The sequence below is a fragment of the Miniopterus natalensis genome, chromosome 20 (assembly GCF_054644295.1).
Source record: "Miniopterus natalensis isolate mMinNat1 chromosome 20, mMinNat1.hap1, whole genome shotgun sequence".
NCBI lineage: Eukaryota > Metazoa > Chordata > Mammalia > Chiroptera > Miniopteridae > Miniopterus > Miniopterus natalensis.
In genome coordinates, this window is record NC_142100.1 from 20,827,644 (window position 1) to 20,844,780 (window position 17,137).

At 50.0% G+C, this 17,137-nt stretch overlaps 1 protein-coding gene across 1 annotated transcript; it reads right to left on the reverse strand.

Moving 5' to 3' along the window:
* Nucleotides 1-13: 13 nt before the first annotated feature.
* On the reverse strand, nt 14-16,222 carry TMEM233 (transmembrane protein 233). Its single transcript, XM_016201563.2, has 3 exons — nt 16,037-16,222; nt 5,345-5,481; nt 14-273 (listed from the first exon to the last, which is right to left on the reverse strand). The coding sequence occupies exons 1-3, from the start codon at nt 16,220-16,222 to the stop codon at nt 267-269; spliced, it is 330 nt and encodes a 109-aa protein (XP_016057049.2). The 3' UTR covers nt 14-266.
* Nucleotides 16,223-17,137: the final 915 nt, after the last annotated feature.

Genomic DNA, 17,137 nt, shown 5'->3' on the forward strand with positions numbered 1-17,137 from the left:
GAGCAATGGACACAATGGCTTTTGCTAAACTGAAACAGCGACACTTGGTTTTTAAAAAACAATCAATAGCTGGCTGACCTGGCTGTGCTGCTTGGTTTTCCTACATTTTGGACTTTTTTTAAAAAAAAGTTCGTTTGCCAGGGACCTGCCTCTGGAGAGTCCTGGAGGAAAAGATCTCATAGTCGGAAGCCAAGGATCCATTCCTCAGAAGCTCCTTCGGGGGTGTGGGTGAGGTCCGGCCTGCGTGCTCGCCGCCCGCCGGCGGCTCAGGCTCTGCGTGGTGCAAACAGACAGTGAGAGGGGCGCGGGCCGGCCCGGCCTCGCCGGCCTCCCCTTGCCCACGGCGCCCCTCTGATGGGCGCGTGGTGACGCAGGCCAGCACAGCTGCATCCTTCGGGGTCTAAACACTTGGGAGAAATAGATTGTGTTTGCAAATGTATTTTATTTTACACGTGGCACATGCAAAAAGAAAACCACCAAACCTAAACGATACAGTTACAGCGAAACGCCTGGTGAGCATTTCTGAGTTTCATTCTCAAGGGTTAGCAGCACTGTTAGCGTTTGGCATGCTGCTCCCAGGCATTTTTTTCCCCTCTGCATTTAAATCCATAAACATGCACTTAGAAATGCATCTTGTGGGTGTGTTTACATAAATGGGGTCATGCTATATCTGGGTATCTGTGTGTAACTTATTCATTTATCCGGTAAGTGTTTACGTGCCAGGCCCTGCCCTAGGTGCTGTGATAATACCGGCACCCAACAGTTACAGAGTGAGGACCGTGGGCCGGGCACTGTGCTTTATACAGTTTAATCTCCACAGCCCTATGAGATGGGTACTGTTTTATCCCCACTTCATAGATGAGAGAACTGAGGCACAGATTGGTTAGAAGGGCACACGGCTACTTCGAGGCAGCACTTGGATATAAACCCCAGAAGCCTAGTTTCAGAGTAAGCACCCCGAAGTGTTATAATCTGTTATTATGGGCAATGATGGAAATGAGGATGTTCCCGGAGTTTTCATTCCAGCAGGAGGAGACACCATGATAATATAGATTCTATGTAATTTATGCAGACTTATGTATTACATGATATGATTATGTATTACATATAAGTTATAAATTTATATACAGTTTATAAATATATAAATATATATGAAATGGTATAGTAAATATATAAGTAACTTATATATGTAATTTCTGAGGGGGTGATACTAGGAAGAAAAGTAAAGTTGGATAGGGGACAGAGGGACAGAGGGACAGAGGGTGGGCTCCGGGTGCTGTTTGAGCGAAGTTGGTCAGGGGTACCCTCTCTGTGAAGGTAACATGAGCAAAGCATCTGAAGGAGAGGTGGGAACGAGTCATGCGGAGTTCGGGAGGGAGGAAATCCTAGGCAGAAGGACCGGCATGTGCAAAGGCCCTGTGGCGGGAGCATATTTGTGTGGCTCAACGATGAGGGGAATTCAGTGTCCCTGAAGTGGAAGAGAGAGGGGAGCGTGCTGGGAAACAGGATGGAGAAGCAGCAGTCAGCTCACGTGGGCCTTAAGGCCAAGCAAGGGAGAGACTTTCATGTTTGAACCCCAGTGTGTATTTCATCCTGCAGAGAAACCACTGCCTATTTAACCAGTTTCCCACCGATAGACATTTAGGTTGTTTCAAGGTTTCTGCTATTTCAAACGCAGCTGCAGTGAACGTCACTGCACAGCCTTGGTTCTGGCCCTGCCTGCACATCAGAGTCATCCGAGAGCCCCGACGCCTCCCAAGGTCCGGCCCTGTCGCTGGAGATTCTAATCTAACTGGTCCAGGGTGGGCTCCGGGCGATGGCATTTTTCAAAACTCCCCAGGCGATTCTAATGTGTAGCTAAGGAGAAAGGGCTGCTATTTAATGCCTTTTTGTGCACCTGTATGGATACTGAGACGTAGACTGGCTGGGTGGGAGAGCACATGGACTTTAAAAGTTTAACGGGTACATCCAAATTAACCGCCCCAAGTCTGTACCAATTTACTCTTCCACCAGCAGCAGAGCATCCAGTTCTTCACAGTCTCGCCAACCTCAGTATTATCCATCTTTTTAATTGTTCCAACCTGGCAGACAAAGGCAAGAGAGTATTTCATTGCTGCTTTAGTTTCTGTTTCCCTGGTTACCAGTGAGGCCCAACATCTTTTTCATGTTTATTCTGATTTCTTTGTCCAATGTCCACCTGTTTGCATCCTTTTGAAAGCACAGATCTTTCCACTGGTGGTGGCAACCTAGGTGTGACTTGTGTTTACCTCAATTTATCGAAGCCAATAAAGAGAGGCCCTTCTGACCTCTGGGCTTGGTGGGCTGTAAAGTCTGGTTTCCCAGCCCCTCCACGGAAGCCCTCGCTGCCTGTTGAGATTGTTACAGAAGAGCCTCCGGTGGGTCCATCTCCTGGGCAGTAACCTGACTTCCCTCCTTGGCCCAGAGGTAGATCTAACACATTCGGATTATGAGTTTGCCGATGTAAAGAAAACTGACCTCTGGGTGAATGGCTGGCAGCGGGAGGTGCGTTCTTTGCATTGGGAGGGAGGAAGTGTGCGAGGGTTTGGCAGCGACCATTCTCCTGACCTCCTGTACCTGGATTCCTGGGTGGGAGCGGGAGCTGGAAAATGCTCATTCTTGGGCCTCACTTTTGACATAGCGAGTTGGATGCCAACTTCTCCTCAACCTCCCCAGGGAACTCAGGCAGCCCGAAGTTTGGGAACCTCTGCTTTGTAATCTCGTATTGCCATTCTGTTCCTTCCACGGCTGGGAAATTGTATTTCAAAGGCTGACTGAGAAATTGGCCTTGTTGTTGGTCTTAATGGAAGACAGAATTGATTCCATTCTCTAGTTTCTTGCTCTCTCTTACATGCACACACACAGAAAAGCCTTTCAATGGGAGTTTCTTCGTGGTTTCTAACTGATGTTCTTTGATAACATGGAGGGAAAGGTATCTACCTAAAAGGAACCTGACCCTACAGATACGGAAGTAAATTCTATCCTTACTCTAGAGATAGGGAAACTGAGGCACGGAGTTTAATAACTTGCCAGGGTGGTCTGTGTGACAGAGCTAGGATTTGAATCGGTTCTGGAGGAAGCCACAGGGTGAGTGCCACCCCTGGCCTTTGTTACTGAGAGCACTAGAAGGCACACGCTGGCTTCGAGGCCGTGTGGTGCTGCGCACAGTTAAGAACACAGCTTCCAGAGCCAGATATCCCAGGTTTAAACCCTGCCTTGACCACTCACTGGCTGTGAGACATCAGGCAACTCTTTGTTTTCTTGACTTCTCCTGGCCTCAGTTTCTTCATCTGTGAAATAGGGGTAATAGTGCCTCATAGGGTTGCTCTGAGGAGTCAATGAGGATTAGTTCACGTAAGGGCGTGGAGCAGTACCCGGTATATGGTAAGTTCTGTGTCAGGGTCAGCCACTCCTATTGTATAACCCACTTAGCTCACGCACGGATCTGGGCAGTGTGTGTTTTCAGAGGGCCGTAGGAGTTGGGCCAACACTTGGCTTTGTTCCCCTGGAACGCTCTCCTTTGAATTTGGCTCATGAGTTCAAGGCCTTGAACTCCATTTAGTGGCATCTTAAATTCTCAGGTCTCCTCCTAGTCAGGATGATGACAACAGTAGTAACAGGATTCATAAATAGTGTGCATTTTTTGTGCGCCAACTAGGAAACAGACACCGAGCTGTACACATTTTGTGGGTCATCTAATACACCTCCACAATTGCTCTGTTAAAGGGGTACTACTATCATTCCCATTATACAGAGGAAGAAACTGAGGTTGAGGGACATCAGCCTGATGGTCTCACAGTAAGTAAGGGGCAGAGGGGGGACTTGCACCAGGAAGTCTTGGTGCCGAACCTGCGCTACTAACCCCACACTCTACAGCCCCAGGCTCTGCCCCGCACACCTTCACGGAGGGTGAAGCTGGGTGTGTTCAGATCTGTTCTCCAACTGTCTTCACCTTCACAGGACATCATCATCAGTTGGCAATCTTGCAGGCAAGAAACCTTGAGATTCCACTATTCTTCCCTTTGTGACATTTTCTGTTTTGACATCTCCTACATCCTGTTGCCCCGATGGCTCCTGGATCTGGCTTGTCCCATTGGAAGTTGGCCTACTGTGACATCCACTATGCTGTTCATTGCCAAGGTTGGGCTGGCTCATCCGGCAGGCTAAAGGGTGTTGCCTTCCTCCCTCACCCACCCATTGATTCCTTCCTGAGATCAAGCTAAAGACGCTGACCTCAGCTGGTGGGAAATGGTACAGGAATAACTTGCTGTTCTGGCAGAAAAGCTAGAGGATTTCTCAGAGTTCTTATCTGCCTTTCCAGGAGTTGTACAGGGAGACAGAGATGGATCCGGGCCTCTCATTTCTGAGTCTTGGTTGTCCATCACATGACTTTACCCTCTGTCAAACCTCTGATGGAAGATGTCATTGATTCTAGCAGATGGAGCCCATCTCAGCTGGTCGGAGAAACCAGAATAAATTTGTACAAATCCAGAGAGAAACATCAACAGCATCCATCTCCTTATGAGATGAGAGCTCGTTGGCGATACCAAAACTATGCGGTGACTCTTCTGCCCTTTAAGAACAGTGAGGCTAGTTGAGTGCAGAACCATGCAGGAAATCATTGAGCAGATCCGACAGTAAGGCAGGACAAGTAATAATCCTAAATATCCCATTTACTCTCCCAGGTTCCCACTTTGTCACAGTTAGGTGGAACTGTGTGATTCATTTTAGCCAGTAAATTGTGAGCTTAAGTGACATATGTTACTCCAGGGCCAAGCCAGCGAAAACCCACATGCGATTGATTCTCTGGTTTTCTCTCCCCTGTGTTAGCCTGAGGAGGCCTCATATTCTAGATCAGAGGTTGGAAGACCATGGTCCACAGGCTAACAACCTGTTTTTTTGTAAATAAAGTTTTATTGACCACAGCTATGCCCATTCATTCACGTATGGTATATAACTGCTTTTGTGCTAAAGTAGCAGAGTTACGTAGTTGCGACTGAGATAGTGATAGAGACTATATGTCCTCCAAGGCCTGAAATATTTACTGTCTGATCCTTTATAGGGAAAGTTTGTTGACCTCTGTTCTAAATAGAGCAGCTACAATATGATGGAGCTTCAGGAAGCATGGGGCCCTGAATGCCTATGTGGAGGAGAGACCCTTCACAGACCTCTGTGGCCCATGTAACCACAGTGAAGAAAAAAATGAAAATGTTTTTGTTTGGGATTGTCTGTTACCAGAGTATAAACCAGCCTAGCCTAACATATCCCAATGGGCATTCAAGAACAGGCATTTTACACTGGGAGGGATTCAAAAAAGCCTACTTACTTCCTTGTGAAGTGAACTGCACAAGAAATACCGATGATGAGAAGGCCGATAATGATGGAGGCAATGGCCACCCACTTGGCATTCCTCCCAAGCCGCCTGGATCCTTCGACATCTCCATTGTTGTAGCTGTTCAGAGACTGGGGGACACAAGGGAAGAGTGAGTGATGACAGACAACCCACAAGGAAACACATGTGCTTCTCGAGCTGATCTGAGCAGGCAACACATAATCACCTCCTCCAGGAAGACTTCCCTGAACTCCCAGGCTGTGTTAACTTCCCCTTCTGTATTTCCTGATTACTTCCAGCTTAGTATTTACCATAGTATATTAAGATGATTGATTTTGCCTTTCCCATTAAATGCTATGTGGGCAGGGACCATTACCTGTTCAGCATAGTATACCAGAGCCCAGTTTAACATCTGACATGGAGAAGATGCTTGATAAAAATTTGTACAATGAAAGGATTAACAGGCATACTGTTGAATCTGCTAGAACAGGGGTTTGCAAACTGTGGCCCATGGGCCACATTCGGCCTGCTGTTTTGTAAATAAAGTTTTATTGGCACACAGCCACACTCATTTGTTTACTATTGTCTGTGGCTGCTTTTGTGCTTCAATGACAGTGTTGGGTAGCTGGGACAGAGACTCTAAGGCCTGCAAGGCCTAAAATATTTATTTGGTCCATGATGGAAAAAGTTTTCCTACTGCTGCACTAGAAGGTTGATCCATGAGGTCAGGGACTTTGGTTGAACGGTCCACCTCTGTGCCTAAGCCCAGCTGTCATCCACCTGGTACCCACTCATAGGGCTTTGCCGGATGTTAAAATATGAAGATGTTTCTGTACTGGCTGGTGGATAGCAGCTACCCATCCCAGTGCCCCAGCCATCTTGGCCCCTCCTCTGAATTCCCCCAGACTTCACTGCCATCCAGCAATTTAAGGGTTACCACTGGGCCCAGCAAGGCATCCTTTCTGATTCTTTGCGCCTGCCAAACTTGTTAAATTATTTTAAATATTGCCTTTGTTGCTAGTACTTTGAGCAGTGTCTGGCATATTGTAGGAGCTCAAGAAATATTGGCTGAATGAACATGTCTGTTCCCCTATAGCACGTGAGGCATCTTGCGGTTGACCTAGAATCTAGCTCAGTTCCAGGCGAAGTAGGGGTGCCCAGAGAATGCTTGCTGCCAAGCTGAAGGCCAGAGCCCCTTCCTCCCTCTTATAATAAGCCTCTACCATAACTCCCACTGCTGAGAATCCCTGCAGAGTTGTGCTTCAGTCCAAAGACTGGAACTATGCATCCATAAGTTACGGACACAGGGACTTGCTCAGTGCTGCGAATTGTAGGAACCCCAGGTCTTCATCCTGAATCACAGCACTTGAGTAACAATCACTGCTCTTCCTGGACTCTTGGGGTGGGGGAGGGTTAGGCATATGCAGTCAGTTATAAGCCAGAGAAACACCCAGTCTTCCACAGAGCTTTCTGCTTCCACAGCCTTCCATTAATTCTTGGATCCAGGCCACCTTAGTCAGCAACAGGCCAGGGGACTCAGCAATGAAGAAGACTAGCTGTCAGCCAGCCCTCTGTGGGAATGGGGCAGCCAGGACCTACAGGGATGCCAGGGACTGCTGGCGTGGCGATTTTCAGATGTCTGAGTCCTGAACTCTGGAGTTCTCTTTAGAAACACCTGGTTATTATTATTATTAATTATTATTATTTTCATACAGACACCTGGGCCCTGTTCTGGAAAGATCCTGATTTAACTGGTGCGGGGACCAGACATCAGTTAAAAAAAAGTCATGACCCTGACCAGTGTGACTTGGCTGAGCATTATTCTGTGCACCGAAAGGTTGCTGGTTCCATTCCTGGTCAGGCCACATGCCCAGGGATGCGTACGGGACGCAACCAATTGACGTTTCTATCTCTCTCTCTCTCTCTCTCCCCCTCTTCTCCCTTCTTCTCTCTTTAAAAATCATATTTTTTAAAAACTGTGGCAAAATACACATAACATAAAATGTACCATTTTAACTCTTTTTGAGTGGGTACAAAAAATATATATATTTTTCCGATGCGCTTCGAAAGCAAACTATCCCATCGGCTATGGCAGAACTGGAAAGAAACAGGATGGCTCCGATATTTAAAATTGATAGGATCTCGTTGATTCCTTTACAAACTACCCATGTGATCTGTGAACATGTAAAACCTTTGAACGCTGCAGAAACATATACAGTAACTAGTAGGCGCCTCTCCCAACCCCGGTTCCCAGAGATAACCACTGTTAACCGTGTGTTCGAGTGTTTCCTCCCACGAATAATATGAAAGGAAAGCTGACACCTTCTCTTGCTTCACTATGATTGAGCACGTTGTGTGTGTGTCACGGTCAGAAGGACACAGCACTTTGCACCCTGAGATAAGCAGGGATAGCAGGGCCTGTCTGTCTAGCCTGCAACCCTCCAGGATTAAAACCACGTATTTCCCGTAAGTCTTGGCAAAGACAAGCTCATCCCTGCCCTTTGCGCTTAAACATAAGTCGCTTTCTTTGTGGATACTGTAATCTTTTAAGAAAGATATTGTTTTGCCTTTTTAAAAAAATAAATCATGAACAGACTAACGTAAAACTCAGTAACCTTGGCAGTTTTGCATCCGTTTCTTTTAAATAGTTGGGTTGTGCTTTTTATTTGGCTGGCTGGTTGTTTTGAAGCTGGACTCCTTTGCATTTCAAGTAAGTGTTTTTCTTTCCTAAGTGCTTCAGCCTCCGAGTCTTCCTTTGACAAAAGAATAATGATAACGATGACATTTACTGAGCATTTATTAGGTGCCAGGCACTGTGTTTTCAAGGATCTCATTAGTCCTCATAGCAACCTTGTAAGGCCAGTGCTTTATTGTTTCCATTTTACTGATGGGAAAACTGAGGTACAGAGAAGTTAAAGAGATTCGCTCCAAAGTCACATGGGTAGTTTGGTAAAGTATGTGTGTGTGTTTCTATACATATACACTCAGAGTTCTTTGTTAGTTTTATTCCAAAAATATGAATAATATCATACTATATTTTTTCTGCAACTTGCATTTTTCCACTTAATAGAGAGTGGGCATCTTTCCAAGCCGGTGCCTCCGGGTCTGTCGCATTCCTGTTTTCTCTCTCCAGCTAGGATTTAAAATAACGAGTTCTATCGAAACACTTCCTAATGTTGCATCATCCTTGCATTCTTGGGGGGAAATCTTAATTTGTCACGCCCATTTTGGGGGGATACTTTTTTGTTTTCAAACAGCTTCTAACTTAACAGCAAAGTTGCAACTGTAGTTGTCGCATTCTTTCTAATGGCTTTGTAGTAGTGACTGCAATGGTCACCCCTTACCGATGGACATTTGTTATTTATAGTTTGTGGCAGTTACATAAGAGGCCGCAGCGGGCATCTTTGTTCGTATATTTTTGTGCACATTTGAGCCTCTCCTTTGGATGGAGCCCTAGGAATTGGATTGCACAACCGCCCTTATTTTAGGGTGCTAGATGGCACATCCCTGTCCCTGTTCGCTGTGCAAAGTATGTCAAAAAGAAGGACCTTTCGTTTCTTTCCAGTGTTTATTTTCCTTGGCGAGGCAAAGGAACCTCTCAGAGTGTAGGACAAATGGGCTCTCATCGCACATTTTATAAGACACCCAAGAGTCCCCATCAATAGCTTTTCCCTTTTCTCTGGGCCTGGGCTTACACTGGAAAAATATAACAGTCATTACAAAAGCCGATAATTAGAGCTTCCGTGTCCTGGCCAGCTGCCTCGAGCCAGCGAAGGTCACGCTTCGACAGAAAAGTGGACAGGTTTCTGTCTCCTGTAAGAAATACCAATGGTGTCACGATCGCTGCACCTGGTTATTTCAAGTCCGTTTGTACAGCCCTTCCCTGGATGGACAGATGATACTAAAAATAAAAAATAAAAAGACAAAGGCAAGTTGGCCGGGAGCCAGAAATGAGGGTGACTGTCTGCGCCCAGCCTCGAGCAGGCTGCAGCACCCCGCGGCGGGACTGTGTCCTGAGGCCGGGCGCCCGAGCCCCCCGGCTCCTGTCGGCAGGGCCAGGCCGCTCCCGGCATCCGCGTTTCCAAGAAGGAGAGACCCAGAGTCCCCCCAGACGTTCCCATCACTGGAGCTGAACAGCGGGGGGCCTAACGTCCTAGGAATTTGCAACATTTTACACCCAGTGATAAAACTGTTCGGTTCTCCCGAGCCAGAAAAAATATGGAATATGCTTCCTCCTTTCCCTCTGCTCTTTTGAGCAGGACTCTTGCTGCATCCCACGTGGTGCCGGACGAGAAAGTGTGGTCTGTGGGGTGGGGCTGCCAGGTGCAGACCTGAGATGAAACTCTCCAAAGTTATACTTTTGATATTGCCCTGTGCGGGTGGCTTCCAACCCTGGCTGCACCTTAGAATTACCTGGAGGGGCTTAGAAACATTCCTGTGCCTAGCCCCATCCCTGACCAATTGAACCGGGATCTCTGGGGATGGCACTCCAGCATCAGCATTTTTAAAAATCTGATCCCAGGTTGAGAAGAACTGAAAACTGTTGTCCTGGATAGACAGCTATTCATTCATTCATTCATTCATTCATTCATTCATTCATTCATTCATTCATTCATTCAAAACTATTCCTTGAATACTAACTCTTTGCCAGGCCCTGCAGGTGTTAACAGCAGACTAGACTTTTGTGTGAGCAGCTGAGAAATACCTCCTAGAAATAAAGAAAGGACTTCGGCCAGGAGTTGACTTTAGCAGGGGCGGAGATGAGAACCAGTGAAACCCGGCCTGTCGTCTATTAATATAAGCCCCCTATAAACGCACAGGCCGTTAATGCCTAGGGAAACTGGGACCCAGACAAAAACAGGCCCTGTTTCTTCAGTGACCACATTAGCTTAGAGTAATTGTTCTAGTTTGGACTGAGGGCAGAAGTAAAAGGAAACCAAGAATTTGTGCTAAATATGGTAGCGGGTTGGCCTGAGCCCAGGGCAAAAGTAATGGTCTGTTAAGAATGCCTGTGTGACACTCCACTAGGTAACAGCCTTAGCTTTCTATTTTGTGGCCTGTTCTGGGATTCCTTCCTGGGGCAGTTAAATCCATTTTAAGTAGATGTCATAGATGTCACAGCCTTGGCCCTAGAACACACCAAGCTCATTCCACCCCAGGGCCTTTGCACGTCCTGGCTCCGCCCAGATCTTCCCGTGGCCGGCTTGTTCTCTTCCTTCATCCTTTGCCAATCAGTTTCTAAAGCAGGGTCTCTTCTCTACCACCTGCCCCCACTAGTCCTCTCTCCTACTTCTCTGTTTACTCTTTTCACGTGCTTATCACCCTTTTGAAAGGATCCTGTTTATGTGCTAGCCTGTGTCTGCTCTGTCTTCCTCCACTCGTACATACGTTCCCAGAGAGCTGGGACCAGCCTCCTTTGACAAGCAGGGGAGGCTGTGGTTGTCCTGGGCTGCCCTGGAGGTGTGGGTAAGTCTGCCCAGCTTCAGGGGAGAATGTATCCCTTTGGCTGTCGATCTGAAGCCACACTCTCCAAAGAACGCATCCGTTGGTTCCCTGTGTCATTTCTTAATGGGTTCAGAATTCGGGAGGGGAAGAACAGTGGTTAACTCCCGACGCACCAGGTAGACTGCTTCTAACTGGGAACCAGTTAGCTCACAGATGCCCCAACTGTGAGCTGTATAAAGCTGGCATTTATCTACAGGATTGCCACAGTGTCGGGCACCTAGTAAGTGTTCAGAAATGGTTGAATGAATGATTGAATGAATGAATGAATGTGGGAGAACCCCCCCCCCCCTGCTTTCTACCCTTGAGAAGTGGCGGCAGAACATTTCCCAGGGGCTGCTTCTTTGTGTTGCTTTAAAGCTCTCTTCCCTCCTCTGAATCCCCCCTCCCAGCTTTTCTCTTTGAACCTCAGAGCTCACTGCCACCCAGCCAGCTTTCCACAATGGCGGCAGGAGCCAGGGCGGCCGCGGGTGGGAGAGGCGGCTGGTGACTCAGGCTTTCTCTGTCGGGCACCAAGAGGTCGCCGGCTGGATTCCCGGTCGGGGCACCTGCCTGGGCTGCAGGCTCCGTCGCCAGTGGAGGGCGTGCAGGAGGCAGCCGATCCACGCTTCTCCCTCTCGTTGTTTCTCTCTCTCTCCGTCTCCCTTCCTCTCTCTCTAAAACCAATACAAATGTATTTTTTTAAAAAGAATGTGGAATCTCATTGCACATACAACTTTATATCGTCCTTTCCCCCCGTACTTGATCTTTTACTTTAAACATTTCCCTGCATCATAACAATTCTTCAAAAGCATGCTTTAATAGTTATGTAACATTCCATGTTATACATGGATAGAACTTATTTAGCCAATCTATGTTGGAATCAATATTTATATCCATCTCTCATTTTTCACATTTAAGCCACAAAAGAATAACAAATATGAATTAAGCAGTTACTGTGTGCCGGGCACCATGCTTCATGTTTATTAACCTATTTTATAATTCACTTTGTAATTAATGCTAGGATGAACATCTAATATGTAATGTTATGTCTCTCCATTTGGTTAATTAAAAAAAAATCTTTATTGATTTCAGAGAGGGGAAGGAAGAGGGAGAGAGATAGAAACATCAATGATGAGAGGGTCATTGATCGGCTGCCTCCTGCATGCCCCCGACTGGGAATTGAGCCCGCAACCCTGCATGTGCTCTGACCAGGAATCGAACTGCGATCTCCTGGATCCTAGGTCAAAGCTCAACATCTGAGCCATGCCCATCCGGGCTCCATTTGGTTAATTTTTTAAAAAAATTTAATTTTTTGGTGATCTTGCATGTTTCCTAGGTTTATTTCTGGTATTATTAAAATTTTTGTTTACTATTGCCAATATGCCCATATTTTGATGTATTAGGTTGTCAATACTGAAATCCTAATTTTAGCGTGTGTTCCCTTTTCTTCAAAACATCTCTTCTGCCTTTCAAAGTCATCTTTATCACCCCTTTATCTCTGGTACATATTTGGCCAGTGGGACATAAGTGAGGTTTTCTCTCTTTCTCTGTGTGTGTGTCCCTCTCTCTGCCTCTCTTTCTCTCCCTTTCACACGCAGACACACACACTCACACGCCTGTGCAGGCGCACATCAACGCCTCAACATAGTCGGAGAGACTTCTGTCCAGCTGTAAGGAATCTCTTTCTATAGATCAATACTGTCTTACTTCCCAAACTCCTAGATAGCAGGCTTCCTCAAAATAGCTTGATGGATGTGGGCACTTAGTAAATATCTGGTGGTAACGTCCCAGCTTTCAGATGGCTTTGACATTCCTTGTTTAGATTTTGCTTGCTTATTTCTGTGCCCAAAGGTAGTGCTGGGAATTCACAGACGGGGCTTGCCGATCACAACGTGCATTTTCCTGGTCATCACCATGCTTGTCTGCCTCCTTCTTGGGCTTCTGGGCTGTTTCTCTCCATAAATATCTTCAAGGACAAAGTAATATTGTCCTTTTGCCTGTCTATCACCAAAGCCAAAAAGCCAGAGAGGAATTCTGCTTGATTGAGAGTATTCTATGAGGCATCTTATATGGATGGGGCAGGTCTGTTAAAACATTTTGCTGACCAGTCACGAGTTAACTCGTGTCTGCACTTACATGACTGTAAGTCATTTTAAGGTCTGGAAGCAATGTAGAGTTTTAAAAAGCGCTCTGGATGGTTTTCTTAGTTATCTTTGCTTAGGCTAGATCTGCGTGCAGAATGGGGTGCCATTTTCAAGTTCACATGCCGTGCAGCATGGACCAGCAGTGCCCCAGCCTGGCGGGGAGGGGGTGATTTCTGGAGATACGTGTCCCTGAAATTGGTAACAGGTTAAGCGCACTTTCAATAAATAGACACCCAATACATGGAGAAGCAAAGACTTTCGTGTTCCTGCCCCTGGCAATGCTCGACCCACCGACGCTCCAATGCAACAGGCGGTAATGCAGGTTGTATGCGCCACCTCACAACCCCCAGGAGGGGGGTGGTGGAAAGACCACAGACACCCACAGCTTGAAGAACACTCTTCTCAGGAAACTTGCCAAGCCCAGCTCTGCACTATTTCAATGGGGACATGCTTCCAGGGCCTAGAGGGAGTGCATGGGGAGGGTGTAGGGAGCTCTTTTTAGAATTTAGGTTTCACTTGCTTGATGTTCTGTTTATTGTCATATGTGACATGAGCTGTTTCCAGGCTCCAAATCTATCCATTGGTCTGACAATTACTGCACGTACCTAGCACAGTATGGGCATGGTTCATCCCCGCAACAGGTTTGCTCAGCTTAACAACTTCCCCATTCCCACTTTCCAGATGAAGAAACCAAGGCTTCGAAAAGGTATGAAACTTGCTCAGAGTCCGCTTTCTGACTCTAGGGTCTGTGTTCTGGCAATAGAACTGTCATCTGCTATAAAATGATTTTGAAAGGGTTTGGGGGAGGGAATGGGGGGTTGGTGAGGGGGTCAGAAGAAGAGGCTTCTCTTTGAAGCATATACAAATCTTGTCCCCCAGGACCCACCAAGTGACATCATTAGTATTCAACCTGTCCCCACCGGCTAGAGTTGGAGTGATAGCTGATCTTGGATCAGTGGGGGCGGGCAGGGGTGGGGAGGCTTTGCAGGCAGTTTTCTTTTGGCGCTGGGAAAGAAGCGAATTGGCTGCTGATTTCATTAATAAACCAGGGTAGTGTGTGGGCACCAGCCCCAGCCAGGGAGCCGGCTGCTGTCTGGAGGATTTGGCTGCTGCATTCTCCTCAGCTTCTCTGCAAAAAACAAACCAACTCCAAACCGGATATCCTGGGAGAGGAAGGGAGGAAACTGGCAGGGGTCCTAAGGAACCAGATAAGGTGGCTTCCCAGGCTTGGGTATGGGGCAAAGCAGACATCCTGTCCATTAACACCATCCACCCATCCACCCATCCACCCATCCACCCATCCATCCATCCATCCATCCATCCATCCATCCATCCATCCATTTCCTATTTACTGAGTGTCCACCACCTGGCAGAATCTATTCTAGGAGAAGTAGCCACAAACAACAGGACAAATACCCCTGCCCTCAGGAGGGGGACGCAGACAGTAAGCATATTGATAAGGGAAGTAAGGGGTCAGATGGATGAAGTGCTTTGGGCAAAAAGCCGCAGGGAAGGGTGCAGAGAGCTTGTGGAGGGGGTGATTTTAAACTGATCCAAAAAGGCCTCAGGGAGTGTGACGGTTGATCTAATGACACCTTGCTGGACACTGTTTCAAGCGCTTTTCCAATACAACACCCCCTCAAACCCTGCTGTGATTACACCCATTTCACAGACAAAGGGGCTGAGGTTGAGAGAGACGCAGTGATTTTCAGGGACTTCACAGCTGGCACGTGGTGGAACCGATCTGCTCGGAGCTGAACCCGGCCCCCCCCCCCAAGTCTGTGGCCGGGGAGTTCCGTCGCCCAGCTGCAGAGGCGGTGGGCCGGCTGGGGAGGGAGATCGCTGCTAGGGTTGTCCCGGGACAGCGCCGGTCGGGACCTCACCCCGCCGCCACCCGCTGGCCAGCTGCTGCAGTCAATAAGGCGCGTCGCCCTCGCCCTCCTGGTGGGGTTCGCCCGGGAGTTCCTCCCAAGGCTGAGCGGGGCCGCGGAGCCGAGCTGCGGGCGGGAGGACGCGAGGCGCCCGCCGTCGGTCCCCGGGAGAGGCGCGCAGTGCGGGAGGCCGGCGCGCAAAGGGAGCGCGGAGTCCCCCGCGCATTCCCGGGAGCGCCCCGGGCCCAGGACAGGGCGGTGCAGGGGCGCCGGGCAGCCCCGGGTGGGGGTGGGAGAAGGGAACGCCGAGACGGGCGGGGACGCGAGCCTTGCGCAGCAAATGAGCGAGAACTACGACGAGCTGGGGTCGAGAGAGTAGAAGAGAAGCGAGCGCGCACCCCGGGGAGGCCCGGAGAGAGAGCGGGCGCGCACCCCGGGGAGGCCCGGAGAGACAGCGGGCGCGCTGGAACGACGGGCCAAGGGGGTGCCGGGAGAGCCACGGGAGGGCGCTGGCCCGGGAAGGAGCTAGAAGGAGCTGCTGTCCCAGAGAGGGCAAACCAAAGCGTGGGGCTCGGCGTCAAGGAGAGGGCGTCGGGAGTCGCTCGGGGACCGTCCGGGGTGGCCGAGGCGGCGCCCTGCGCGCAGCAGGGAGCAGGGCCGTCTGCAGGGAGGAGCCCGTCCGGCGGGCTGCGGAGCCCGGCGCCGCGCTGCAGGGGGGCGCGTAGCGCAGGCGCGCCAGGGGCCCGGCGCGCGCTCGGCCGCCTAGGTGGCGCACATCGAGGTTCCCGAGAAGCGAGTTGGGGAGAGCCCGACCGGAGCCCACATAGGTCGGAGGAGGCAGGGAGAGAAGCCGCCAAGTCCATGGCAGAACTTTTCTCCGGGTTGGAGAGAGTGCACCCTGGGCGCTGGAAGGCGGTGCAAAGCCGGCCTGGGGAGGTTGGTGATGGCTGAGCACCACTAGGAGCGCAGAGAAGGCCCCAATGGTCCAGGGGAGAGTTCCGAGAGCCCGAGAAAGGTGAGGCAGAGGCGCAGAGGGAAAAAAACACACACAAAAAACCTGGGGCGCGCTCGCGCCCGCGGGGGCCGTGAGGGAGGGAGCCGTGGAGAGCGCACTGGGTGCTGGGGGGGGGGCGGCGCAGCGCCACCCGTGTCCCCTCCCCGGCCACTCCTGATCCTGACCCACTCACCATGATGGAGAAGACGAAAGCCACGATGTTGATGGGGTACGCAGGGCAAAAGCAGGAGACGATGGTGAGCCACAGGTAGTTCTTGGGCATGGGCACGTCCTCCTCGGTCTTGTCATCCTGGGTGTGGGCCTCGGGACTGCAGTCCAAAGCCGCCTTGCAGTCCGAGTTGGGGGCGTACTGAGACATGGGCGAGGTCGGCGGCGCGGGGCGGGCGGAGGAGCGCGCGCGGTCGGCGCCGTGTGGGACTCTGGCCGCCGGCTCCGGGCGAGCCTCTGAAAAGCCAGCGGAGCGAGGCTCACGGGAGACGTGACCTCACCCCCTCCTGCGTCCGACGCTGGCACCCGCCCGGGCTCAGGGACCCGGGCCAAGAGCCTCGGCACCAGAGGGAGGGAGAGGGAGCGAGGGAGTGAGGGGAGGCGGCGGGGAGGAGAGGGAGCCCGCCTGCCCGAGGCGCAGAGACGCGCTCCTCGACCACACACCCGGAGACCCTCGACGGACGCGCAGGCTGGGTGTGAGAAGTCCCAACACAAAGGAGTTTCAGAGAAGTAGGGAGCAAAGCGCCTTTGAATTGCCAACTGGCCAGCCCCCCTGGCCTAAGACAGGAGCCTGTTTTTCTGTGGGGTTTTTTCAGCAGCTGAACTTGACTACATTTAAACAGCACAAGAGGCCACTCAACCCCATCCAGTTGGCAACACAGTTACTACATCTAGACTCCAGCAGTTTATTGGCTGGATCCTGAGACGTTTAAGTTGCTTGCCCTGACCCAGTCCCTTCCACTCAGACCTTGAACATTGAGCCCCAGTAATTCCCCCTCCCCCCAGGTGGTCAGGGAACAAGGTGCCCAGCTCAGGGCCCAACTCTTTCTACGTTGCCCAGGGACCTCCGAAGACTGGAGTCCAGTATAGCGAGGCAGTGGGTGCCACCCTCCGCTTTTTGCCAAGTGTGGGAACCAGGAATCCTCCTCTCCACCCTTCCAGCTGCAGGGCCCCTGGAGAGAGAGGCAGGTAGCTCTGGCTGGTGGGAGCAGCCCAGGTGCGTAACTGGGCTGGGAGAAGAGAAAGGGATCCACGGCGAAGACAGCAATTCATGCAAGTGGGGTAG

Excerpts from the sequence above, each read along its gene's own strand:
- TMEM233 (XM_016201563.2), bottom strand. The coding sequence starts at position 16,222 with ATGTCTCAGTACGCCCCCAACTCGGACTGCAAGGCGGCTTTGGACTGC. Across the intron at positions 5,482-16,036 it reads CTTTCGTCTTCTCCATCATG|TCTCTGAACAGCTACAACAA; the intron begins GTGAGTGGGTCA and ends TGTGTCCCCCAG.